Genomic DNA, 26961 nt, shown 5'->3' on the forward strand with positions numbered 1-26961 from the left:
TGTCTATATATAACTTTCATACATCAAAAATCTTACTCTGGTTCAGCATGGGAACTTAGTAACATTGGCCCTCTTAATAACAGGCCTGAAATGTTGTTGTTAGTGTTGGGGTAAGTGGCCAAGTTTTGATAACGGTGTTTATAGTACCAGGGGGGCAGAGGGTATTGTGTGTCTTCAGTGCATCCATAAGCTGTGCTGTGCCTGTTTTTCTGTTCCCCAGGCCCAAGCGCTTGCCAAGTAACAGCTGGTCAGGAGTTTCTGAAGGCTGTGAAACTCCTGTTGTCAGCTCCAAGTGCTCCATCGCAGCTCTCCAGCGTTCACCTCCCGCAGTGCGATGCTGAGGGTGCCTGGAGGCAGGTGCAGTGCAGCGGCCCTTCCGAGCAAGCCTTGGAGTGGTACGAAAGGTGGATCGCGGAGAACAATGAAGGCAAAACCCTGCCCGTTGCTAATCTGTTTAACGTCATAACGGGATATAAAGAGGCATCTTCCAAAGGCTTTTCAGCTTTTGTTAAAGCCTTGTATGAGGCTGGGCATCAGAATGTCTTCCCAGTATTTACCACGTATTCTTCCTTCACTGATCTCCCACCTGAAGTGCTGGAAGGAAACGTGACCTATGCATCCGAGAACATTTTACTGGATCCATATACGTTCTGGCAGCTTCTGAATGAGCAGCTGACCTATTACCCAGGACCCTATACTGATTTCAGCGCTCCATTAAGCCACTTTGAGCTTCGTGATTGTTGGTGTGTTGATAGCAAAGGAGAGGAACTGCAAGGAACAAAGGTAGAAGCGAACCAGGTCCCAGCATGTAAGTAACAGCATTTCTGGCACAAAAGTAGTGTGTTTCTGGTCTTTGCTTTTATGCCACAAGAGGAAAGTCCTTTCAAGTGCTGTGAGGCAGGAGACAATGACTTATCAGAAAGATCATCAATACTGCCATTGCCACTGGCCATCAGAGGTGGAGTAACTTGTTTTTGGTAAATAAGTGGTGTCTCAGCTTTGGGAATAAGGAGGACTAAAGTTCCATGTGAAGTTTGTGTAGATTTTATAATATAGAATTTGTACATTCAATGCTTTTGCAGAAGATAACTGATAACTCTTTTGCAGAAGATAAACTGCTTTTGATTTTGCCAGATGGCAAAGGACACTTTGATGTTAGAAACAAGGTGTGAAGAGTTGTATGGAAAATTTACGATTACGCTGTGATGTAAATAACTTTCAAGAATGCCTTAAAAAGAGGCAAGAGGAATTTTCTTTACTGTTTCTTACTATGTAGTCAAGAGTAAAAGGCATTCCCTAGAAGTCACTAGCAGAAGAGTGAGGCCAGCACTGAAGATTGGTAGTCTCTGTCTAGACACCTCCACCAAAGCTGTTGGGCCCTCTTTGGGGTTCCTTCAGCAGATGACCTATATTATAAATGTAGTCACTAAACCCATTCTCATCACATAGTAATTTTTGAGCTGGGAGGAAGAGACAGGACAATGAATGGCAAACTTCCAAATGGGCAAGGAGAGCTGGAGGTGCCAGTCTCATGGGCAAATGGGCAATAAAGGGGACAAAGCAGATCAGCAGAGAGTTATTTTAGCAGAGAAGCTTTCACTGAGCTGGTTTGGTGTGTTGAACTGCCATATCTAAGTCAGTAGATGTATGGAGAGGACAGGCCAAGTGCCAGCTGCCACTCTGGACCCAAAGGATATACCTTTGGTTTCCTTTCTCACCCTCTTTTCTGATGATCTGCTTTTTTATGACTGAGGGACAGTTCTGTAGAGACATATAACTCAAGTTGTAATCAATGAGGAGGAGGTAACTTAAAATTGTCAAGGCTTTGGCCCAAGACTTGGAGAATATTTGGGTGATTCCTGGTACCCTTGGACTCTTGTGGTTTTATAGTTAAGTGTTGATGAGTCTCATTTGCCTGCTTTGTCAAGCAATTCCAAACTGAGCAAGTGCAGGAGGAAACAGAAGATGCTAATTAAAAGACCAGTGTTTCACATGCAAGTCTTTATTGGATTTAGGTGAAAGGCATTAAAATACCCTCTGGTTCTACAGGTCCTGGTATATGTGAAGTTGTTAAGCAGAAAGCCATGAAATTTATGGAGGAGGCAGAGCAGCTCATCCTAGCATCAAATAGTTCCCACTTCCCTTTTGGAGAAAGCTTCTTGATGGCAAAGGGAATACAGCTCACAGACAACGACCTCCTACGTTCTGCTCAGCCCTACGAGGCAGAGGTGGTGGTCTCTGAAAAGCTGTTATCGGGCAGTGACTATGCTCTCCAGCTGGCTGCACAGTCAGGTAGGTGAGAGAGAGAGGAAAGCTTAATTAAATGGATTAATGCCCAGGATCCGTGCAAGAGTACTCTCTGTCAAATTCAAGTTTGCTGAAAACCAGCTGCAACTCAACATGTGTAATTAATCAGTGTAATTAACCTGCCAACCTAAGAGCTGATTTCAGTTGTCTTCTATGTATGACACAATACATATAAGATCTGGACCCTTACCAGCCTTTATGTACTTGCAACATGTGTTAATTTGCCTTCTAAGATGCAGGGAACATTCAGGTGTTTGCAAACATGTGCATTTAAAATATCTTGTATTGGCCACTAATAACTTCCTTTTACTTATCTTTTATAGTCTTGCATTTCTACTGGCAGAGTCACTTTACCTCAAAACATTCTGCTGGGGAAGCAACTCAGCTGGGATTTCTCCCTTACATCCCACAGTGTGATGGGCTGGGAAACTGGGAGCCAACTCAGTGTTATGAGAGCACAGGTGAGCAATTGCTAATAAGATACTCTGGGCTGTCTGAACAGAGAAAAGCTAAGCAGAATTCTGATAAAAAGATAGGAAACCTGTATTCTTGTAGCCAAACTGGAGAGAGGTGAAGTGGTCTACAAGGTGGGTGGAAAATTGACTGGAGTGAAGGACTGAAGTGGCAGCTCCTTGGGGCTCAAAAATCAGTCGATGTTCAGTTGCTCGCTGCTAGCAGTATGCCTCGGGGGTCAGTTCAGGGGCTGGTATTGCTTAATGCCTTCATTAATGGCCAGGACGAGGAGATGGAGTGCACTCTCAGCAAGTTTGTGGATGATACCACAGCTGGCAGTAGATGATATGCTGCAGGATAGGGCTGCAGTGGAAGAGTCTCACCACAGCTGCTACATTTCCATTCTCACCATGGCTCTCAGGTGTGATTTACTTATCTCTGGATAGCAGAGTTAGCTGTGACTTAGATTTGCTCACCATTTTCTATATAGTGCTGCTGAGGATGAAAATCTTCCCAGTATGCAACAAAGCATACTTCAGTACCACATCTAAAATAAAGCTGCTTTTCTTCCCTGGGCAGGTCATTGTTGGTGCGTGGATGAGAGAGGACGTTATGTCGTGGATTCCTTGGTCTCACGCTCAGCAGAACTTCCCAAATGTCAGTTGGTTTTTCTTCCTAAATATTTGTCTTTACCTATTCTAACAATTTTAATATTTACTGAAAATTCTAGTACGATAAGCGTGAAGCAAGTCTTGTTTCTAACCATTGCAAGAAAAGAAAACTTTTTTTATGCTTGTTCTGTTGTTTCATTTAATTTCGCTATATGTGATTTTGGCTTGCATGATTTAAGAATGGACCCACTGCTGCTGTTGGCCCCATCCTGTGATTCTGTGGTTATCAAATGCTGGTCAGGAATTCTCTGCCTGAGGCTGGATCAGAGCCGAGCGCAGAGATGGTGTACCCCTTTCTCTAGCTTAGGCTGGAGCACTTGATTTTATTTTAACATGCATGTATTTTTCCCTCTTACAGGCCAGACATCATGCCAGCGATCTCGAACCAATGCCTTAATTTCCAGCTGGAGACAGAGCGGTTAAAAGCTGGACATCTCTACAGCTGATCTGTTCATCCCCTACTGCCTTGAGGTGATTTAACATGGCTGAGGGAGGAAGAAACAAAACCTCCCTGCTTTTGCTTACACCATGCCAAAGGCCTGTACCGTTTCAGTCTATGCTCCTTAAGCATCCCTTGTTCATTCCTGTTAACCTGAAAGAAAAGCGTAAGACAAAACAAACAGCAGGCGTTGCCCTCCATAAGGCAGAATTTAAATAGTTTTGAGATGAAGATGGGGAATAGGATGCTCTGTCCCTGCCTGCGCTGCCCTCCCACAGGGTGGCTCTGCCTAGTGCTTTTGCAGGGCTGTGCTCAACAGGCACAACTTAATTGACTGACACTGGGGGCTCTTTCTTCCTGAGCTGTGAGGGAATATCAGGATGAGAGGGAGTTGGATGCAGGTATCCCAAAAGAGGATCCATGATGCTCTCAAAACATGGCAGTGAGCAGGATAGAGCCCTGAGATGGGCAAGGAACAGATATTTCAAACCAAGGTTATACCAGAACTTCATCTCAAAGGGCTTTCAGTCTGCATACTGCTTCTCTCATGGCCTGGTCTGTGTATTAAATTAGGTAGACTGTTTTTTAACAATTTGTGTTTCTTTTCAACGTGTTGTATGAATGGAAGAATGTGAATATAATTAAATATTTTAACCAACCTTTGGGTTATGTATTGTGGCATGTCTGTATTGATCTACATTGCTCGGCAATGACATGTAATTGATTATTTGTAGACAGGAGAATACGCTGTGCTACAGAGATCCAACACGGATATTTGGTGTGTAGACCCTGTGTCAGGAGAATTGTTTCAGCGTGGCAGCCAAGACTTGGATGGCAATCCTGAGTGTGAGTAACGCTTTACCCACGGCCTGTGGCACTAGTGGCAATGCCTTGTGCTTTGTGGCATATGGACTTTCCTTTTCAGAATGATGCCTGTGAAACAGAGGGGGCTTACAGTTTAATTCCTCAGTGATACGGTACATACAAGCTCGTCAACACTGAAGGGCTGTCTGAAAATAGTTATCCTTTACTTTCACAACACCAGAAATAAACGAGTCTAGACAAACTGATGAACAGGCTTCTATGCATTTCTTTTATCTTCCATTTCTTACCACCATAGAAAAGTGTTTGGGCTTGTGGATGAGTTTTCTAAGGCAGTGAGTCCTGAACTGTGGGAACTGGGCCACATGCAGTCAGTGAGTCCATTTTTGCATGGTCCACAACTGCACCATGGAATGCGATTAGGTCTGTAATACCTTTGTATTGTCTTCAAATAAAGACAGAGAACTGTGATGTTGACGAGGTAGTTGATCCTAAAAACTGAAGAATCCCTGCCCATACAGATTAAGATGCCCTATTGGAGCCCGTGCACTGGCTCTGCTTTTCTGAAGAGTACAGGCAGCACAAGAGCCCATAGTTCTGCTCTGCTTCTTTCTTCAGTTCTTTAGTTAGTGATTTTCTGCTTGCCACCTTCCATAGAAAATCTGGGAGAATAATATGCTGGCTTCAGGCAAACCTTCTCCCAGAACATCTGTTAACAGAGTAAACAATTCCTCAGGAGAGGACAGTGAGTTAGACAGTACTTTCAACTGCAGCAAGTCTGCTTTCTTTTGGGCTAATATGGGCTAAAGATAGAAGTCCATGAAGACCTGCAACAGGCCTTATGGGGAATAAGTAACTGCACGTTCACTGAGGAATTATTTGTGTAATGTTTCATTAAACAGATTTACAAGAAGATGAACAAAATTAGTAAGAACCAACTTTGTCTCAAGTTTGGACTGAACTTTTTGGATCTTCTTGTCAGGGGGTGGTTCCGCGTGCTCGTGTTCCCGTTTGTTTGTGGGAGACCATAAATATTGCTGTTCCATGGTTGGTTTTTTTCCATTTTTGAAGGTATTAAACTGGAACATTTCAAATATTTTAAAATGTAAATAATTGAATTGCTACACTTAAAATGACCTCGCTCAAAAATCCTTATTAAAAAGATTAATTTGATTTTTTTAAAAGTTAAAATATCAGCATCTAAATGATACACTACCAAATTTATGGCAAAAAAAGATGTTAATACAAAATAAATATCGGTATTCTTTCCACTGTTTGATTGGTGCAAACCCATATAAACTGCACTTTATTATGTTTTTTTTTCTAGTGGAAATAAAATACCAAGTTTCTCTAATAATTCAAATTATTTATGGTTTCATGAACACTCACCTTTCTTCCTTATACAAAACCAGACCAAGAGCACTGCTGTTTAGGACAATTCTGTCCATTAGTATAGTTAATTTCTGCAGATGTTGTCTTCTGCTCTCTATCTTGCAATGAATTTCTCTCTTTAAAGGTCCTAGTTTCTGTAATATGCTGAAGTCTAAAACTGGTTTACGAGAAGCTGGCAAAGGCTACATCCCAGAGTGTGAAGGGGACAACGGGACTTTCTCGCCCGTGCAGTGCAGCCAGGATCAAGAGAGCTGCTGGTGTGTCTTTGAGAATGGAGAAGAGGTGCCAGGGACACGAGTAAGCGGAGGAAGACCTGTGTGTGCAAGTGAGTTCCTGCTTGAGGCGTGTTGCTTCTGAGCAAGCCCAGGTCTAGAACTTGACCCAGATCCTAACTTTTTCCAGCACTGAGTCGCATTTAAGCTTCTTTGTTCAGACCTGTACAGAGATTTTTGCTCCAGAGGTATGGTTATCTTTGTGCTGTAGCAGACTGCAGACCTACCTTGGTATGCTGTCCAGTTTTCTTCAAGTGCTTTGTCAGGGTGAAAAGGGAAGCAAATGGATCATTGACTTATTGTTATTCATAAAACTGATTAAAACAAAGCAGTTGAGCTATTAAACTTCCCTAAAATTTAAATCAGAACAGCTTGCTGCAAACCTGAACCTGTTCCAGTCTGAGCTGGCTCTGGGATTAAAAGTCATTCAACTGACTAAAATAAAATTTGAAAAATGTATGCTTCTGCCATTCCTACTCTTGGCTTGTGACCAGAGTTGTGAAAAGGATGTGGCAAAACACTACATATTCACAGAGTATTTCCGGCATGACCAGAGCTTCGAAGGACTGGAATTCACTCATGGTTTCCAGTGAGATGTCCAAATGGGAGAAATTTGGATGAATTTAATTTGCAATGGCCTAAATACTGGCCCCATTGCTGAAGTGAAGCAAAACAAATTAAACTTTCTACAAGGCTATGCTCCGAAGTGTAATGATCAGTGGAAACTAGAGATGTAAAAAGAAAACCTTCAACTGGTGCCTGCAGGACACTACTGTTTCCATATTTCTTTTGGGTTTTTTAAATGAGAGCTGTTGGTAGATTTAGGAAAACGAGACCACACAGTAAGAAATTGCTTTAGTTTCCTTTTGTGATTGTGCTATATAAAGAGCAACACATGCTCACCAACCAAATTCCCAGTTGTGTCAGCCCAACTGGCTGTAAGGCATTTTAGTCAATTAGATAACTCCTCAGCCAACTTGGAAACCACCACCAACATAATTTTCTTTGAACTCTCTTGTACCAATAGAGAGCTACGCGGATGGGATTTTATGAGAAGCCCCAGGGAGACCCCAGGATTGTATCTGCCCCGTGCAGTGTAGTGTTGTGTGGACATGGCCAGTTGAGCTCCAGAGCTAAGGTGGCACAGCCATGTGATCGTGGCAGTCCAATACAGGTTTCTTGCTCTTCAGAGAAGCAGAGCTGATCAGTCTAACAAGTACAGTGCTGCTGCCATCCTGCTTTCAGGTTATGGGCTAGTATCTCTGTGGGACATGGGGCTGTGTAATATTTATTTTGCTTGGATCAGCTGGAGGAACTCAATGCGACACCCAGCACTCAGCAGTTCGGGTTCACTTTCCCATAGACTCTGAAGGTGAACAGGGAAAAGCAGAAGCGTTTCTAGTAGGCCAGAAAAAAAGTCAGAACTAGTTGCAAATTTTAAGTCCTTGATATCTCCTTCTCTCCATGAAAGCTCATTTTCTAGATTTCCCCCTAAATTCCAAGGGAATTGATGGAATATGTTCTAAGGAGGGTGTAGGTTTACCCCGAAATATGCCCCTAAGATTATTTTACATTTTACATGCACATCTGATGCTTCTTGGGATCCTGTAATGCTGTACTTTTCCTAGAGGAAACAGTGACTGAATGATTAATGACCTTTCTTCTTTAAAAGACTGAGCTGAGAGAGAGAACTGCTTTGAAAATACAATGGAAACCTGGCTTTACTGAAAGCTAATTTGTTATTTTCTGCATAGAAATACCACTGAAATAATCTTTAATGAATTTTCTGGATTTTGAAATAGAAATGGAACTTTTTCATGCTAAACAACTTAGTTATTGTGTCAGAATAAAGAAGCAAAAGTTATTTCCCCCCCTAGTCTATCCAGCCTTAGACCTCTAGTCTTGGGAACTACTAATAATTGTTTAAGAAAAAGGGAAGGGAGTACTGTCTCACTATCTTGGAGATCTTCTCTATCAGCAAAAGAAGCTGTTGTGGTAGGAAAATATGATAAACTTCTCCTCCAACATCAGAACAAACAGCTCTAAACAGCAAGTAATAACTTCATAGTGCCCAGTGCATGAAACGAGGTTTTCATTAGCTTAATCATTTCCATCGGAGGTAGAATCCAACTTTTTCTAGTTGACATGCACTGGAGAGATGATGCCAAGTATCCTATCAGTCCTCACATGCATCTCCCATCCTCATGCCCACTTTCCACAGCTCTGAGTGGAGACAGAGAGAAAACCTGAGACAGAGAAGGTCCTGGAGACAGTAATTTCCCAACAGAAATCTTTAGAAACACCTATGAAAGAAGTGTCGCTATTCAGCTGGATTCTGATTCACTCTTACAGGACCGAGAAATTGGGGCAGAAATAGAAGAATAACAAAACGGTGAAGGCTTGATAATGCTAGCAAACAGGACAGCATCTGTAGAGGGATAAATGAGCAAGTTACTGGTTGTGAACTGAAACCTGTGAACCACAGCAGGAAACCATCTATCACACATGATTTGGGGGCTGGTTGTTTTTCTAGTTTACATACCAGCTCTTGCTGGAACAGACAGTAAAAAACGGTAGCAGCATACAGCTGAGACTGGATTTGGCTTGCTGGATATAGAAATGAGTTAGAGCAATAGAGAGACATAGACTGATTTTTATATACTTTGTATTAAGAGATATTAATATTATTGACACATAATGGTGGATGTAATTTACTTCTGTCAGGATAAGTATTACCATCTCTTTTACAGTGATATCTTTTGGTCCTAAAATCTCAGGAGCTTTATTAGAAGTTTGTTAAATAAGGATGCCAGGGTTCCACCTTTACTGAAAAAGAAAGTGGATACAGAGTCAATGAACAAATAGGAGGAATGTAGTGGCCCCATTTACAGAGTTATTGCAGAAAAGATGCTATAGAGGAGACTTGGAAAAAAAAAAACCCAAAACATTTGACAATTCAGAGAGACAGATATGAAAGCCTTTTATTTTGGCATTGAAATGCCCAGGGTTGGAAAGCAAAGATGTACTGTGCACCCTGGATCCCAGATTCATCCTGCAGTGTTTTAAGCTTTAACTGAAGTGGCTGCTAAGTTAAGGAATTAATCTCCATATCTCCATCAGAAGGGGAGAGAGAGGCTGCTCAGACCTAAACTATCAGCAGCATTTTCCTTCCTCCAGTGATCAGGGAGATTTGGACTGACCTGAGCAGTGCTATTTGGAAAATGATCTATACATACACCAAGCAAGTTAATTGTACGATAAGAGAACAATTTTTCTTTATATTTATTTCTAAGTGAGGAAGTTGTATTTTCTTCCTATGTTTTGTAGCTCTAGAACTCAGAAGCATTTCATTATTTCTCGCCATATTCAGTAATTAGGTTGGGATTTAGCCAAGACTGAGTGAAGCAGTTGGTTTTTACTGATTGGTGGAAATTAATTATCATTGTAGTTAGCCTGCTGTAATAGTCTGTTATGGCAGGCTAGCAGGGTTGAAATGACTACATTGGTGCAGAGTGAGTTGTTAGGGTCAATTCTGTGTGTCAGCTCCAAAGCTGTATCCTACCCTTAAGGACCTGCTGTTGAAGACACCGCGGTCAGGAGTTCCTGATCTTAAAGTTTTCAAACTTCACTCTAAAGGGAATTGAGATTTTTATTTTGGTCTTGCCTATTTCCACTTGATATCTGTTGTAAATGTTTGTTCTGCTGATGGTTAGAAACCTCATTTCCTGCTTAAATTTATTCATGACTGTTTTAAAATTATCTGTTCTTGGAAACCATGCACGTAGGTTTCTGGACCCAGTGCGCTACCCATCAAAGTCAATATGTGTCTTTTCACCAGCTTTAGTAAACTGATCCATGCTGCCATCAAACCAGATCCAAGTTGAGATGAGTGGGAAATGCTGTCTAGGCTTCCTCTGTTGATATGAAGGTTATGAGGACTTTTTACTAGAAGTGCTTCATAGTATGCCGCTAACATATCCCCTTTCTCATGTGCCTAAAGGTCCGCAATGTGCTCTGCCATTCGGTGCCTCATCTGTTCTCAACGGAGCTGTGTTTTGTGAAAACATTCCTGGGCAAGCTTCAAGCATTCAGCAGTGCCGGCTGGTGTGTCGCCAGGGCTTCCACAGCTCCTCTTCCAGCACGTCGTTTCAGTGTGATGGGCAGCAGCGTCGATGGGTCTCGGCTGGGCCCTCGATAGATACACAAAAACGCGCTTCCATCAGGAAGCTACTGTGTGAATGGCAATAATAGGACACAACAGTTATATGGGAGTTGCTAAATTAAGGTGCAGTAGATTGGTCCCATCTTCTGCCATTTTCATCTCTGTCTCTTGGCTAGCTCATGCCAGAAACAGTCCCACTTTTCTGTAATAATATAGCTATAAATAGTTATTCAATCTATATGCAGATCTTTCTTTGCAAGTTAAAAGTTGCGGGCACCATGAAGTGATTCTGATGGAACCACTTAGTAATGGACGAACAGATGAGCACCAGATGTTTGAATCTGGCAGAACTTGACTGTTTATTTGCATAATCAAGTCACTGTTACTTCTGCATCTTTTTGCAGCGGTCCGTGCTTTAGGATTATTGTTGTCTTTGATGGCTGACTTGTATTTTTCAAACCATTTTTCTTTCAAGAAAAAAAATGTTACTTTAAATCTTGGAAGATTCAGTTGTCTATTCAGAGGTCATGTAATCAGATAGTAATGTTGGCTTTTTCGATTATTTTAAATAGAAATACATTCTGATCAAAATGGTAATTTGCAGCAGTGCTGAACTTTGAGAAATGCAGATCTTCATGCCAAGTTTGCAGCTACTCTTCGTCTCCAAAATGGGTTAAACCCATTCTGGAAAAACGCTGTATTGGCACATTTCCAGTTGTACCCCAGGTCTTCTATTCCAAATGTAAACGATTTTAAACATTATATTTCAGACTGAGACTTTTGTCTGTCTGTAAACATGTTTGCAAGGTTTTTGTAGCATGTTATGAAGTAACTTTCATGTTTGCCTGATGGCAGTTGCACAACTGTTTGTAAGGCCAGAGGGGAGTGTGTGGCAATGTGATACAAGCTGCTGTTTAATGACTTCCCACAGTAATTTGTGTTTGAAATGAGCATGGTTTTAAGGAGAGAGAAAAAATTTCCAACACATCTGAAGGCGATTGAATTAACTTCACGATAATGGAGAATTCACCACAACACTTTGTAATTTGTTCCAATGGATAATTACCCACAGCCTTAAACATCTTATTTCCTGTTCCTTATGTGTACACTTAGAGACTGCGGTTAAGTCAGCTCTTAACTACTCTCTGATAAACTAAATAGATAGAGGGCTTTGTGCCTTGCAGGAAGAAGCAAGCTTTTGTGTCCTCTGGTCCCTCCCACCATTCTCCTTGGATGCTTTCCAGGCTTTCCTATGCTCACTGGTTTCGGAAGCGAGGGACGTAATTGTGCTCCAGCAGTGACACTTGTACGTGATGCAGCGAGGGGCTGTGGAGGAGTTGAATGAGGGAGAGCTCTGCTGCTTCTCCAGGCTGGTGGGATAAGAGCCAGCTCCACTTGGAGGTGGCATGACAGCATGACTGCTGTGCTGAATCTGAGATAACAAACCCTCCATGAAGCCTGGGGTCCATGTAACTGCAGTGGAGACAAGAAATTTGCACCTTTTTTATTCTGGCTAAAAACTGGGCAAAATAGATTTTCATTTTGTGGCTGATGAGCTCATAGGTGTCTCATCAATTTGTGTGATCTGCATCACTTTGGTTTGCTATCAAAAAAATGGAGGGCCCTTGTAGATGTCCATGTCAACGCTATTATTATGCAATCAAATTTATTCTCTCCTAAAACTTCATTCCTAATTTATTTGACAAGCTAGGTTTCTGAAAGCCCATTTGAATTAGTATTAATTGCTTTAACCATTTAATTCCATTTTTAATAGAAGTTCTTTCGTGATTGTGTCTGAGAGAAGCAGAGGTTGACAGGTCGATAATTAATTTGTTCCTTATCCTTCTGTGAGTTAGTGCTCCAATGCAAAGTATCTCTTTATTATTATATAACTAACCATGTCGCCTGGCTTTTTCGCTGATGCACAACATATATATTTATCAACCATGTCTCTTGCTGTTTATTATTTACTACAGACAACTCTACTGCTTTCACCTAGAAATGGGGAGTTGCTATAGATGCAAGATCAAAATGCCAAATCAGTGTTGTCTTTTCTCAAAGTAACTTTGATAGTCAATTTTCACATTAAATAATGAGGCTACTAAATGCCCTTTCTATTTATTTTTTAGAGCTCCAATTACTTCAGACAGTCCAAGCTCAAACACGCTTCCAACTACTACTGCCTCCTGAGAAGACTTGTAGTTCTGACTACTCTGGATTACTCCAGGCATTCCAGATATTTATTTTAGATGAGTTGAAGGCTCGTGGTTTGTGTCACCTCCAGGTAATTTCAATTCCTTATTCTCTGTTGTTGTTGGGTTTTTTGGTCTGGTGGTTGGTTTGGGGCTTTTCTTGTATTAAAAAAAACCCCAAAAGTGAGATATAAAGTGGAACTTTGCCTGTTTGAGAGAGGTGGAAGAGCAGAAAATGCCATGAAATCTGTCAAGATTGGCAGCACTCTTGTACGGATGGCTGGGAAAATAGGATGTTTAGTCTCACTGACCCCACATCGGCAGATCAGCTTAATTGCAGCCATAGAACTCATATCACATCAGTCCAATATTTACTAAAACTATATTTTGATGGAAGAGAACCCTTTGGCTCTTCTTACAGTGAGTAAATGACCTGCTAAAATTATCTTTTCCTGCTTCTACTTCTGTTTTTACAGACCCTTTTGAAAACATTGCCTTTGAGCATAGCACAGTGCAATTGAATAGGGAAAGGCAAGAACTAGAAGATTCTGAGGTTGACTAACAGTGGTTTCATTAATTTTGAATTTGAGGTAAATGTGTTTGGAAATACCATCTCGGTTTCTGTCTGTGATGATTCCACTGTCGATGTCGAGTGCCTGGGCCTGGACCGCCTGGGGGTGAACGTCACGTGGAGGACTCAGCTTGAGAACATCCCAGCAGCTTCTCTCCCTGACTTACATGATATTGGTAAGTTTTTTTTTTCCTCTGATATTTCTATGAATTAAGCCTGCTTTTCTTTTAATTGTTTTGCTTCCTTGTGTCTGCTCTTAGGAGGCACTAACAAGAGTACAAATGCTCACAAAAAGAGTCTTTATAATGCTGGAGTTGTGGTTTTGAGCTTTTGGTGTTGATATATTTGTCTTTTCAGGCTGTGATTCCGCACTGGAAAGGAGCTGTAATTGAATGTTTCTTTCAGATAGGACTGCCTCTCCCAGCTTCTTCAACTAAGATTGAAAATTACTTTATCGGGCATGCACTAAACTGTCCCAGTTGTTAATTTCCAGTGGACAGGTCCTCAGTGGTGGAAAAGGTTGTGTTCCTTATTGGGTTGGACTCAGAGAAACACAATTCACACATTGCCAAAAACATAACTAATTTCTTCCAAGGGTTTGTTTGTTTGGGGTTTTCTTTTCAATTTTTTTTCTCCTTTTCTTTTTGTATTTATTACATTACCTTTGACACTACAGAATGAAGCTTACCTTGGAAGTGCTAGAGCAATTACGCAGAGATCACCAAGTGGCAGATCTTTGCTTTTGGTTTCCTCTGAGTTAGAGATGATGCAAGGAACTTCTTTCAAAGCAGTTGGTGTTTCCCTTTAAAATAAAAGATGTAAAAGATATATCCCACATTCAAATGCCCTCTGTGCCAGCTTTACTCCAGTTTTACTTCTTCACAATGGTGTTCCCAGCACTAAATATAAATAACTCTGCCTACACGTGTCCTTCCCTCTAGCTATGGGACTTGGGGACATGTGCCCTACAGCACTTTTTGCCTGATCAGAACCGAGTTCAAAAGCCTTCAGGATGCAGGCAGTGGCTGTTTACATCCATTCCATTGCTCCAGATTATAACAGAAACATGAAGATTCAAGCAGTTTGCAGAAGATGGATCAAAGTATAAGCGTGTTTGGGTTTAATATAAACTTTTCTTTTCAAAGTGTTCTGCTTTCAGGGCATTACATTTTTGACCCTCTCCACACTATAATTTTCCTGTAGTACTAAAATTGCTTTTCAGAGAATGACTGTATGCTTTCAGAAGAGGAGAAGATCAGACAACTGGGAACCTGCTCTCTGTGTCCTCTTCTTCCATTACCTTCTAAGGCAGCTTTGGGTCTTTCTGTTTGAGGTATTTTCTGCTGTATTTACATAGAGCAAGCAAACTGCCTCTCTAGCCAAAAGAGAGAGTTTTCAAATCTGTAGATTTGAAAATTGACATTACTAAAATAGCTTTGTTCTTTGCCTAGCTTCTTTACTGGTAAATGTGAAGTCTTGCTCTGGAAGGAGCTGACAAAAAAATTGCTAACCAGAAGCGCAGCTTGCATATGTTCCCAATGAAGAGCCTCAAACCTAAATCACTCATGAATGCTTCGTAACTTTTTTTCTTGCAGATATTTTCATGTATTAAACTCTGAGGCTGTGCAAATCCCTTCCTGAAGGATCTTACGCCATTTGGCTTCGTGTCTTAGGCCTCAGCTCTAAAATAGTGAGGAACACTTGCAGCAACTTGTCTCTTTTCTGTTCAACAAGCAATAAAAATGAGCTTTTGGTGGATGAACATACAGTAAACAGTTCCCATCAGTGACACTGGAGGAAATCAATCCCTGCTCTGTACAACTGATATTTTTATCTGTGTCTTTGTGCTCTATATTTTCCTTAAAGAAGAAAAAAAAAACACAACCAAACAACAAAACAAATTTGCTTTTTTTCTTCTCTTTTCTCTCAGTTTCTTATTGGCCAATATAAACTCTGGGTAACGATATGATCCCTGTCACATTAAAGTTAGTGTTTTGTTCAACAGGAGCAAACCCTGCATCAGACTAATTCCCACTGCACAACACAGGATGCATCTATTTGCAGGTTACTTCTGTATGTTAAAAGATAGTGTTGTCCCCCCAGAAGTCCAGGTCCCTAAAGGGATACCAGGCTCTGGAGAAATGCTTAGTAAGAACTTCCAGTAAATCCAACAAAGTATGGGATGCATAGTAGCTTGAATTGCCAAAATTGTGCAGCAAAACAGGAGTAAAACCAGGGAAGCGCTATTGTATCTACCATGCTTCAGAGCACACTGAAGGTCCTGGGAAGCTCATCTTGGACCAGCAGGGAAGCGTGGCCCCAAGCTGGCCAGCCATGCTGGAAGGGTTGAACCAAGGCAGGTCATGTAAGAGGTCACCAGCAAGTCTGTGGCTGGTGTGTCTGGCGGGCACTGGGTTGTTCTGCTGAGCTGTTACAGGATGTACCTGTTTATTTGCAACGCATGAACATGTACACTACAGTTAAACACTCGTTTATATACTCTGAATGTAAAGGTTACTATGTATGCATGGATGCGTAGTGTGGTCATAGGAGAGTCACATGTAGCGATAGTGTTGAGAACTTTTCAACACAGGGGAACATTTTAGACTAGAGGAAATTCAGCAGACCTAAGTGGTCTTACTGGTTTGACTGTTTGCTTCTTTTCTGCATGTGAATTCCCTCCAGCTGTCATTTCAAGGTTATTTTTAATTCTGCTACAGACAGTCACTAGACAATTTGGAATGATATTTGCTTGAATAAAAGGCTAATCTGCTTATTTCTGTTTTCAATTATGAGATAATTTCTGGCAAAACATTTGCAAAGTGTTGTTGGTTATGTGGTGATCTCCAGTTACTTCCTTGCAGGCTAAGTATCGTTTTGGCCTGGGGTTGAACAAAACTAAGTGCTATTTTCTTGATTATTGTATGTGTCAGTGCAGCAGAAGGGTAGGTTGCTCAAAGCTGGAGGAAACAGAGCATTGAGAATATGAGGACACAGCTGTCAGCTTTAATGTGAGCTGTGTTCACTTTAGCCCGTAAGTGTAAAAACCTCATGTCCCTCCTCTGCAAAGGGGGAAACAACATCTACGTGATAGCAATCGGCTATGGACCAGCGTTCAGGAAGAGGGGGCACCTACACTTTCAGTATTAAAGACCATAGGACGATCTTTCAGAAAAAGCATTGTACGTCTGGGGTCCATTCAGCATGGGCAGGAGGGCAGTGCTATGTTGCTGGAGCCTCATACCTGGCTGTGAAATTCTCCCCTTGCACAACTGAAAAGCCACCTCTGCGCTACAGTGTAAAGATGGGAAACTCACCACGTGAGAAGGCAGCAGTACCCTCAGCTACTTGCCTTGGACACATCGGTCACAAAATAATAATCTTTGTACAGTGTGTGAGCTGTAACATTCCTCACGCTCTCTTTATGTATGTAACATCCTCCCTGTGAAAATTCAACATCCAAGGTCGTTGGTGTACTCACAAAACTCAAAGTATATGGTGTGTAGAACTTCCTGTTTGCTGGGTTACTCGGCTGTCTACCACCCATAGCTACAGGAGGCCCTTGTCTTGCAAATTTGAAGCAGTAAACCACGCCAACGTTTCGTTTAATGCCATAAAGCCTGCAGGGATAAACAGCATGTGATAGCAAACAAAATCTGCTCAGAACGCTGTTCTTGTAGTACTTCTGGTCCAGCAAAACTGGGGAATTTGATCTTCATCTAGCACTGAAAATTGTCCTTGCACAAGTCATCGAAAGGAAAACTGTCTGGGCAGCTAAGGATATAGAGAGTTGGAAAGGTCCTCCCTGTTTTCCAGCTTTCAGCGCCAGCTTTGGCAATTGTGAACAACAGCGTGTCCGTTGCATAGGTGGATGTGTTGAATATCAGCAGTGTGATGGAAGGTCATTATTATATATATTGTTACAGATGCTGGCCCTCAGAAACAAACCAAAAAAATGCTGAAAAAGAAGCAAATGATACCCGTTGAAAAAACAGGAATACAATAAATCTGAATGTCAGATTTTGTAACTCCAAAATCAAATTTTGTTCTCTGATGCTTTAGTTTTTGAATATGACATTTTTTGTTGGTTTTTTTTTCTGTTTCTTTAGCATTCTCTACATATACTGAGATTAGAACTTTAATCTGATAGACACTGTTCAGATTCATTCTTGTCTGCTGTTTGCTAATATGCTTGCATTTCTGTATCTGCCGATGTTTTCAACTTAAAGTTCATCCGTTTCTGTGTGGTTATCTATTCCCATATTGGGAGTCTCTTTCATCCTATTTTGTTGCATTTTTTCCCCCTTTAGAAAATGCAATTGTTGGAGAAAACCTCATTGGAGCATTTATAAAAGAGATTAAGGATGGTGGTTTTCTGCTGCATTTAGACTCCAAGCAATTCCTAGGAGATTCTTTCATTGATTTTCCCCGGGATGAAGAGTTTGATCTGTCTCCGAGTGTGCAGCTAGGATGCAGAAGCGGGTTTCGAAGAATTTCATCTCCTGGGAAAGCAGTCCCAAATTCACAAGGATGTGGTATGTGTCAGTTTAGTTTTCCCTTCTTTGATGCTGTTAGGAATGAGTATAAAGCTGAAGTTAGAAAATCATCAGTGAACTTGTGTTTCTGGTTTATATGTGGAAGGCCTGAAGCACCAACGTGAACGAGAAATCTGAGGAGAGATGGGAATTAATGCTTTGCTTACAGTCCAGTCCTTGCACTGAACCAATGATTTGGAAATAGGCATCATGGTGCTGCCATAGTATAGAAGGTTTTGCAAACATCTGGGGGGATTTTTTTAGATCTCTGGTATTAGGTGGTCTTTCCGTAATGTACGTGATCCTTAATAAGAAGATTTCACAAAGATAATGGAGCCAGAGCTTCAGATGATGATACATTACCCAGAATAGAAACCTGCATGCAGAAATGGCAAAAGTTCTGAGATTGTGAATTCCTGGGCCAAGTCCAGCCAGCTCAGATGGAAGATTTCTCGGTGTTGGCCAACACCCAGACCTGATTGCACTTCTGCCCTCTTTTCATCTTCTTTCCTTCTGTTTAGTCTGCGTCCTCGGAACAGGCTGCCCTTCTGCCAACATCCTGCTCAGGGCTGCCAAGCCTACCTTTTCGACGGATCCCCGTGGCTGTGCCTAGCACTCCTGCGTACCAGCTCGTGCTGCCAAAGAGCCTTTGCCTTAACACCCCCGCTCTTGTTTCTGTCAACATCAGCCCTCCTACAGTGCAACCCTCATCATTCTCGTTGGCCCAGTTAGCCTCGGCAAGTCTGTGTCTTACTTATGTCAGTTCGGGATGGATTGACTATCTCTGGCTTTTTTGGGGGGGAACAGAGAAGGGACAGACCACTTCTAGGTATAAGATCAACAGTAGCAGTTATTGGATAAGTTTTCCAAAGTGGGGAATATTTTCAGATGGGAAAAATTCAACACTGTGCAGCTTAAGTTGGAGATCCTAAGAGCAAATCAAAATCCATGAAAACAACTTAGCTCCTTGCTTGATATGGTAGTTCTCTTTAAGTTAGGAGAGCTTCCTAATGCCTGGGCAAGGGCTTCAAAGTAATCAAGTGATGAATCAGTTCTGAACTGCTGCAGTTTCCAGCTTGGACCTTTAAGGGTAAACTGGCTGCAGTTTCAGTTCATCTTCATAGTCTGAAACACTTCAGGTTTTGATTATTTAAATACACCATGCAGAAAAAAGATTAATTCCTACTGAGAATCTGGAGCCTGTAACAACTTGCAGTTACTTAACAAGATGTAATGTTTCACTGATTAAAAGTATCATTATTTATTAAGTAGAGTCCATCATTTAGAGCAGACAAACTTACAAAGGATTGGATCTTTCTGCCAAGTATTTCCTGCCAGGGATAAAGGCCTCTAGGAAGCAGTGGATTGATTTGCTTTGTAAGTTAGTTCATACAGATTTGAACCAGCTAGCTGTAGAAAAAGGCACTCAGTAAAACAGACATATCACAGAGATGTGGAAAGGAGGCAGTTTGTGCTCCAGCTTTCGGCAGAGATTTTGTATTCTAAGATGACATGCTGCTGGATGCTGGTAGTAGGACCGCATATTTTATTCTAAACAGGAGATTTAGGAATTCAGTTTCTGGTTCCTCTTAGGTAGATATATATTTAGTTTTATTTTGCATTACGGATATATTCTGGTCATTTATCATTCTGGGTCTGTTTCTCTACTACTAATAAGGACTAGTAATAAGAAGTTACCAGCTGTGATTACAGAAATCAAAGTTGTGTGAGGGTGACAGGGTTTCTTTCTTTATTCTCTTCCCCTTCCTGTTCCACCTTGTTGTTAAAATGCAAATTGTCTTTTCAGATCCTGATTTATTGATTTGTTTGTTTTTATTTCACTATAAGTAACCTTTCCCCTTGCTTCAGGAAGCGTGGACATCTCTTAGTAGTGGCAGCTTTCTGGTGTTCTTAATAAACCTAACATTTTTCATTTAGGAAAATGCAGCTTGCATGAACCTACCTTTTCATCTCTCATTTATGTTTCTTTAGGTTTGCATCTATTGCAGCTTTGTTTCATGTTTTTCTGTCTGTAAAATGGGTAACATTTATCATGTGTTAATTTTTCTTCCGTGACTTTTTTTCTTTGTCTCAGTCTTACACTCAGTTACTTTACCCCACAGGTATTTATGAATATAATTCCTCAAGAATCTGAAGTAACAGGGGGTTTTTAACTAAATTTTAAAGGGACAAAAGACACTTTCTTTGCTAAGGTGTGAGGCAAAAAGAGAGTTGGAAACTCTCCAGGAGGCAGCTTTATGAACTCAACCCCTTTACCCCCATTTATTTCAGGAGAAAGCCTGAAGCCGATGTGTGAGTTATCTTTGTTTTGTTATATGTTTTTATGCTGGTTCCTTTTATTATTTAGAATGCTTGGCAATTCTATCAGAATTGCTTTGAGCAGAGCATAACCCAAATCAAATAAAGTGCTAGATTTACAGCTGAGCTGGCAGCTCAAGACTTCATTTGTAATAATCTGGATCAAGAATCTGATATCGCAAAGTTTTCCACTATCCCTGGAGGGAGGAAAGAGCAGTGCAAGCATGGGATAATGATCAGTCATGACAGTCTTTAAGCATGCCTAGAGCAGTGAAAACTGGTCTTGAGTAAAAGGAGTCTACTGTGAGGAGTGGGACCCCTGCACGGAGTCGCTTTGTGTTTCCCCAGTGAGTTGTTCTTTCGCCTGGAAATTGCTGTTCTGCATGATATTTCACTGGTACACAAAAGCCAGAGTATGCTTAGAAGTGAGGCCAGGTTACAAATCTGATGTGCAGGAGCAAGGGATTCAATTTGGGTATTTAAATTTAATTTTTATTTTGTTATTTTATTTGATTTCTTTTTCCTGTTCTAGGGATACAAATTTTGCTTCCAGTAATAAAATTTAGAATCATGGAATCATAGAATGTTTTGGGTTGGAAGGAATCCCTAGAGGTCATCTAGTCCAACCCCCCTGCAGTGAGCAGGGACACCGCTAACTAGATCAGGTTGCTCAGAGCCCCGTCCAACCTGGCCTTGAATGTTTCCAGGGATGAAGCTCTCACATTGTGGCTCAAGGCTGTTCTCTAGTTGCTGGCATTGTTAAAGCATATGAAAGTTAAAGCTTGCAAGAACAACAACGTCATGGTTTGCCTGACATCTAAAATCAAACATAACCTCTATGTGATTCTGTCAAGTGTAACCTATAGCTGAAATAACACGTGCCTTTAAGAGTTAGAGAGTCTAGAAAACATACGTCTCTGCACCAACATTTTTTGCTGTTCTTTGTGCCCTTTTGTTAATCTAATGTGTGAGACAAAAGGCAATTTTACTTGCTTGAAATGTGGTTGGAGACACAGATGTTACTTTCACATCATGACTATCCAAAAAAAGGAGGATGTTTTGAAAAGCTTGGTTTGTTTCTTTTTAAACTTTAATTGTTTAATTAGTCTTCCTCATCTTTTGTATTTTGTCTTCAGTTTAGGCAGGGATTACTCAATTTGTTTTAATTTTTACATTTGTTCATTTGCAATGACTGTGATCTGTTCTGCATATGTTGGAAAATGTCTTTAAAATGTATCAGACGCTCTTGTGTGTTAAATAATATGCATGAGACAGGAGAATTCTGTCTGCTCCAGGATTTTTTGGTTCTGTAATTGATTTTAGATACGTTTTATACCTAGAGCAATTGCCTTGATATGTACTTGGGAGGAAAATTTCAGTCTCACAGTTGTCTCATCACAAGCTTTCCCATTGGACCATTTAGAGCAGATGAAGGAAGATATGATCATTTTAATACTAGCTGCCTTCTAGTCTATTTAGTGGTCCTATAAGTTAAATTAATTTACATTCTGGTGTGTTGGCCAGAACAGCAATTCATCACATGGGTTGTAGTGGGGATGGCCAATTTTCTGTTAGTGTTTCTCTCTCATACAAGCTTGTCAAGGTGTAGGGCAAAACCAGAAACAAAGTTTTGCACTTTTTCAAAGTCCCAAAATATACATTTGATAATGTTTTGAAGCAAATCTACATCTGGAAAGCAGCTGTGAAATAACAAGTAAAGGTATTGTCCTGCAAATGTGCCTGTGACTCTTCTGCTTTAATATTCGTTCGAATGATGATCTGGAGGGAAAGACAGACCAAAAGACGAAGAGTTTTCTTTGTAACATGCAAAAGGTCAGCTGGAAATACTACTCCTTATTTGTTCTGAAAATGATATATATACAGACCAAGAATATCTTTTTGTTTTGTGTTTGGGTTGTCATGTGCACAACTAGTGACTTCTAATCCAGCCATTACTGTTTAATTTGGAAGTGCTGACCAAAAATTTAATTACCAGGAATTCTGAATGAGTGTGTTACCATATGGTGGGTTTCTGGATGATCTTTTTGGAGCTTCTACTCCTAGGAGTCTTCGTATTTCTGTCTGTTTGTAGGAGTTACTCTGCTTGTAACTTGTGTTCCTTTGTTTTCTTTCACAACGTGTCCACAAAATGCATTATATTATTACAAATGGTTTTGACAAATGGAAATCAGGCCTGGACTTGGCATTTCCAAAGAGCTTGATGTGCACTAATTCAAGAACATTTTTTAGAGTGATCTGAGAAAAAAAGACCATGATCTATATTCCAGTCATTGGTGAGATGAATGAACGTTTAAGGAGCGTTTACTTGTATTATCCCACTTAGAAATATCTATATTGAGAGCTTGAAGCCTATGGCAAGTCTACCAGTGTGATATATATATATACATATATCTCCATACATACATATACCTTCACGTGTGTGTGAACCCCTGAACTGCTTGGATTCCATAAAAGTAATAAGGCTGTTGTTTTCTTTGCAGTTGTTTGTCCTCCGGGCAGTCATTTCCAGAAGGATGAATGCATTCCCTGCCCTTTTGGCTACTATCAGCATCAGACAGGACGTTCTTCTTGCATCAAGTGTCCTGTGGGCAAAACTACCAACTCCTATGGGGCATTCAGTGCTGATCACTGTAAGTTGAACTCATTTCTTCCCTTACCCTTTGTATTCTGGCTTCAAATAACTAATGGATTTTTTTTGTCATCTGTAAGTTTTTTAAAAAAAAGGATCTTCCCTCTGGGTTTTTTTTTGGATGGGTATGATCTCTTCTGCATACATTCAAAGATGTTTTAGAAAGACAGAAAAAGCTCTGGTGTTTTGACCAAAAATGCTTGGGAAATGAGTGGTCAGTCTCATCCAGGATGTTGTGGTTCCTTGAGATGTGTTCGCTGACCTCAGGAATGATATCTGGGTATTCAGTATCAGTGAGAAACATCTGATGTAGTTCATTTAATGTCACTTTCATGAACACTAAAGAGGTGTTGCCTTTGTGCAGCTCCTTCCCCTGCAAATACAAATACTTCTCACAAAACAATTATCGATATGTTCACTGAAGTTGGTGTATTCAGTTTAAATGACTTATTTTTGCATGCAGTTCTGTAAAGAAAATCACTGAAGTCCAAATTCAGTTTTGTCTGCAGCATTAGCTCATGGATAAAAATAAAAGTGAGTGTAAGAATGGGTTACTTGGGAGTATCGGTGGCTACAGCAACTGCTTTGTTCTGTTTCAACCTCTTTATACTCTTAGGCTGGATAAAAAAGTGGGTTTCTTTTAATGCACCCTGCCATCAATTAGCTTTTGCCTAAAGTTGTCATTCTTCATTTCCGTATGTGTTTGCTGTGTAGCTACTGGACTCCTCTGCTTAAAAGTTTGCTCCTTAGGTTTTCTTTACTGCGCTTGCAGTTTTCGTTATTGCAAGTGCCTGTGACTAAACCTACTCCCTGCCTGGTTTCCTTGCCTGTGTGCTGAGTCTGAGTGCCAGCCCTTTTCAAAGTGCCATGTTGTACATATTTAGCTAGCTTCCTTTTCCCGCCTCCTCTTCCTGCCACCTTTTCCTCTAGGACGGCTGAGAGGCATGAGAAGCATTTCCTAAAGCACCTTAGCTCCTGACCTGGCGCCTTGAGTTGAAACAATGCTGATGTTGCCACATTTTCCTATGTCAGACTAAACTCTGGTGGTTTTTTCATACATGGAGAAGCCTCACTTGCTTCAGTAGCATCTCAGGAGGGCATCAAGGTTGTTAACCTGTCAGGCTTAGTTCACCTGGGATTCTCTGCTGCTGCCTCCAGTGTTGGTCAAATTTCCAGATTTCTTTCTCTGTGGAAAGATTTCTAAATCATTAGAAATATTAAGTAGTTGAGGAAAATATGCTAATTAAAATCAAAGCTCTTCATTCTTTAAGAATAAAGTGTGAAGAACTTTTCTTTCCCAATGAAAAGGAGAATTTAAGAAAAGGTGTGAGGACAACAAATAACAAATGGATGTGATGGCTCTTATGCCGTGGTTCATAACATTTTGTGGATCCATTGCAGCAGGCACTGAACAAACCTGTAGAAAATTCTGTTCCTTCTCTGTACTTCTTTACTTTACAGTACTTAGCATAAATGAGATCTGATCCATGGCAGAGAATCCTAAAAATGTTTGGAATATGAATTGCAGTAACAACAAAGCAGTGAGACTACCATGTTTCAGAGAATGAGACACAAAGCTAATTATAGATTAATTTTCAGTGAAGTCTCTGCTGTACTTAGAGCACTTTTGTCCTACAGCATTGACATGTTGTCCTACTGCATTGACAGGATCAGAGGCACTGGGCACAAATTGAAACACAGAAGGTTCCCTCTGAACATCAGGAAACACTTTTTTATGGTGAGGGTGGCTGAGCACTGGAACAGGTTGCCCAGGGAGGCTGTGGCATGTCCAACGTTGGAGGTATTCCAAAGCCATCTGGACATGGTCCTGGGCAACCGGCTCTAGGTGGCTCTGCTTGGGCAGTGGGGGGTGGACCAGATGGCCTCCAAAGTTCCATTCCGTTCCAGTGACAACATTATCAAAGTACCTTTTTTTTTTTCCTTTCTTGTTTACTTGTAACAGGTATCACATACTGTCAAAGCAATGAGCAGGGTCTGCAGTGTGATGAAGATGGCCAGTATAGACCTTCCCAGCAAGACCCTGACACTAAGAAATCCTTCTGTGTCGATAGCTTTGGAGCAGCATTGGAGTGGACTAAAGCAGACGATCTCCTTACAGACTACCAGTGCCTAGGTAAGTGTCAGAATTGTATTTTGGATATGTTTTGACCCCACATAAGTGAAACCTCCTTATGAAGAGAGGCATCACTCCATAGCTTATGGGGGGGATTCACTTTCCATAGTTGCGGGCTCTGCTATAAGCCACATTCCTCCTTAATTTTGCATTTCTTGACTATATTAGAAAAGTTATTTCCTGTAGGGGAAGAGAGACAAACAGGTTTCTTGCACTCTCAGATGGCTGACAGCTTTTGATTTATGTTGATCTCCTGCTCTCTGCTTGGAAACCCAAAAGAATAATGAGCGGGCTAATGGGAAAGCAGCAGAAAGGGGAATTGCTTTGTAAAATTATCACTCATCAGTGTGTTCATCTGAAATAGACTGTGTTTGGCAATGACCTCCCAGCCACGGCACAATGTCACCTTCTGGGTTCCTGCTCTATGGTATCTGACTTGGTGAACATATCGTTGCAAGCTGGGGGAACTTACTCCTGCTTGAACACCACTGTGAAATGCCAGTTCTCAGGGATGAATAATTTGAAAAAAAAAAGTCATTCATTAAAAAGTCCCCAGACTGCCTTCAGTAAGGTCTAATTGCATTTCTCAGCCCCAAAGCTTCTGCCTTGCCCAAAAATAGTTTTCCAGAAGTTTTTATTACTCATCATATGATTGGTATCGAATTTAATGGAATATTCAGTGTAGAAACTGATGTCATGGCATGCTCTGAATTAGACAATGTCTTATGACAAGTGTGATCGGTGGAAGGAGTGTGAAATGAAAGCCCTCAGTTGTGAAGAGGTTGCAAAACTATCTTTATTTAAAACAGTTTTTTTTTTTTGCCTGAACATACTCAGAAACCAGTTGTAGTTATGAACACGAGGTGTTAGCCTCTGTTGCTCTCGGTCACGGGGTAATTGGGATGTTTCTCTGGGCAGAGGGCTCATGGCAGCTTAATTCTCCTGTTACTTACCTTGAGCCCTCCCTCGTGAGCATTTCTGACTGTCCAGGATGAAGCAGTTGGAGATATCTGTGCATGTTTTTGTGGATCATTCTAAAACATTTCACTACAAATAAATAGTTATAAATGTTGACAATTAAAGGTTTGAAAAAACAACAACAAGGAACCAAGAAGTCTGGTTGTTGGTTTTTCTTTAAAATAATTTACAGGCTAATTTAACTTCATTTTTTTTGTTTTTGTAGTTCGTGCTGCATTTCCAGAAAGCATTGTATAAACTGAAATCCATTATCTCTATTTTTACTTTCCCCCCTGCCTCTCTACTTCCCTTAACTGAATTCAGCATGCAACAAGACAACAGGGTCTCAAAACTGGTCTGGCTTTGACAGGAGGCTGGCGATTGGGAAGGGTCAATAAAGAACCCAACTGTTCTTTGGGTTTTGAGGCTGCATGGGAAGACGAATTTCCTTTTATGAATGCACAGTAATAAGCTGTAACAGTCCATGCTCATTCTTATGGTTCTCTCTCTTGCTATATTTTAAGCCACGCTTAACATTTATTGTGATAACAGGAATGGGATCTAGAGCTTTAGTCTCTAATAGCATGAGATGGAGGAGAATTTCTGCTACAGACTAGGCCTGTGAAATGGTGGAGTAGTTTTATTGCTGTTGAGAAGAGGGCAATGTGAATGAACAAGTTCTTGAAAATGTGAGCTGGTAGAATATTTTTTCATTGTACTTTTTTTTTTCCTACAAAGTAGCTTCATGAACGCTATTTTTTTACCTTTCCTTATATTAAAAAACAAAATTCAAGAATTAAACAAGACAGATTTTCTGTTAGTTTTGCAGTGTTTCAGTTTAATATTTTGTTACACTTTCTATCTCTTATCTACATTTCTCCCATATTATTGTAGAGAAAATGGAGGGGTGGGATGAAGCCAGAATTAGGAAAAAAAAATCAGCAGTAAAGAAAAACATTTAAAAATGTCATCCTTTATTTTGAATAATGCATTAGGAACTAGGGTAGCAAACAATTGCAAACAACATAAAAACAGTGCTTCTTTTCAGTTTTAGGAAAATACGTTAACTCTGGTTTTTAACCAGG

General features: G+C 40.7%; 1 protein-coding gene across 1 annotated transcript in view; it reads left to right on the forward strand.

Annotated features, from left to right (window-relative positions):
* Positions 1-26961, forward strand: part of TG (thyroglobulin) — a 161306-nt gene that overhangs the window by 17349 nt on the left and 116996 nt on the right. Inside the window, 13 exon segments of the mRNA XM_035903440.1 lie at positions 221-808; positions 2050-2292; positions 2631-2768; positions 3340-3417; positions 3790-3902; positions 4605-4716; positions 6209-6409; positions 10357-10532; positions 12650-12802; positions 13301-13457; positions 17592-17816; positions 22637-22786; positions 24749-24919. Coding sequence (XP_035759333.1) covers positions 221-808; positions 2050-2292; positions 2631-2768; positions 3340-3417; positions 3790-3902; positions 4605-4716; positions 6209-6409; positions 10357-10532; positions 12650-12802; positions 13301-13457; positions 17592-17816; positions 22637-22786; positions 24749-24919 — 2505 coding nt within the window.

The sequence above is a fragment of the Egretta garzetta genome, unplaced genomic scaffold (assembly GCF_000687185.1).
Source record: "Egretta garzetta isolate BGI_Z169 unplaced genomic scaffold, ASM68718v1 scaffold50, whole genome shotgun sequence".
NCBI classification, from domain to species: Eukaryota; Metazoa; Chordata; class Aves; order Pelecaniformes; family Ardeidae; genus Egretta; species Egretta garzetta.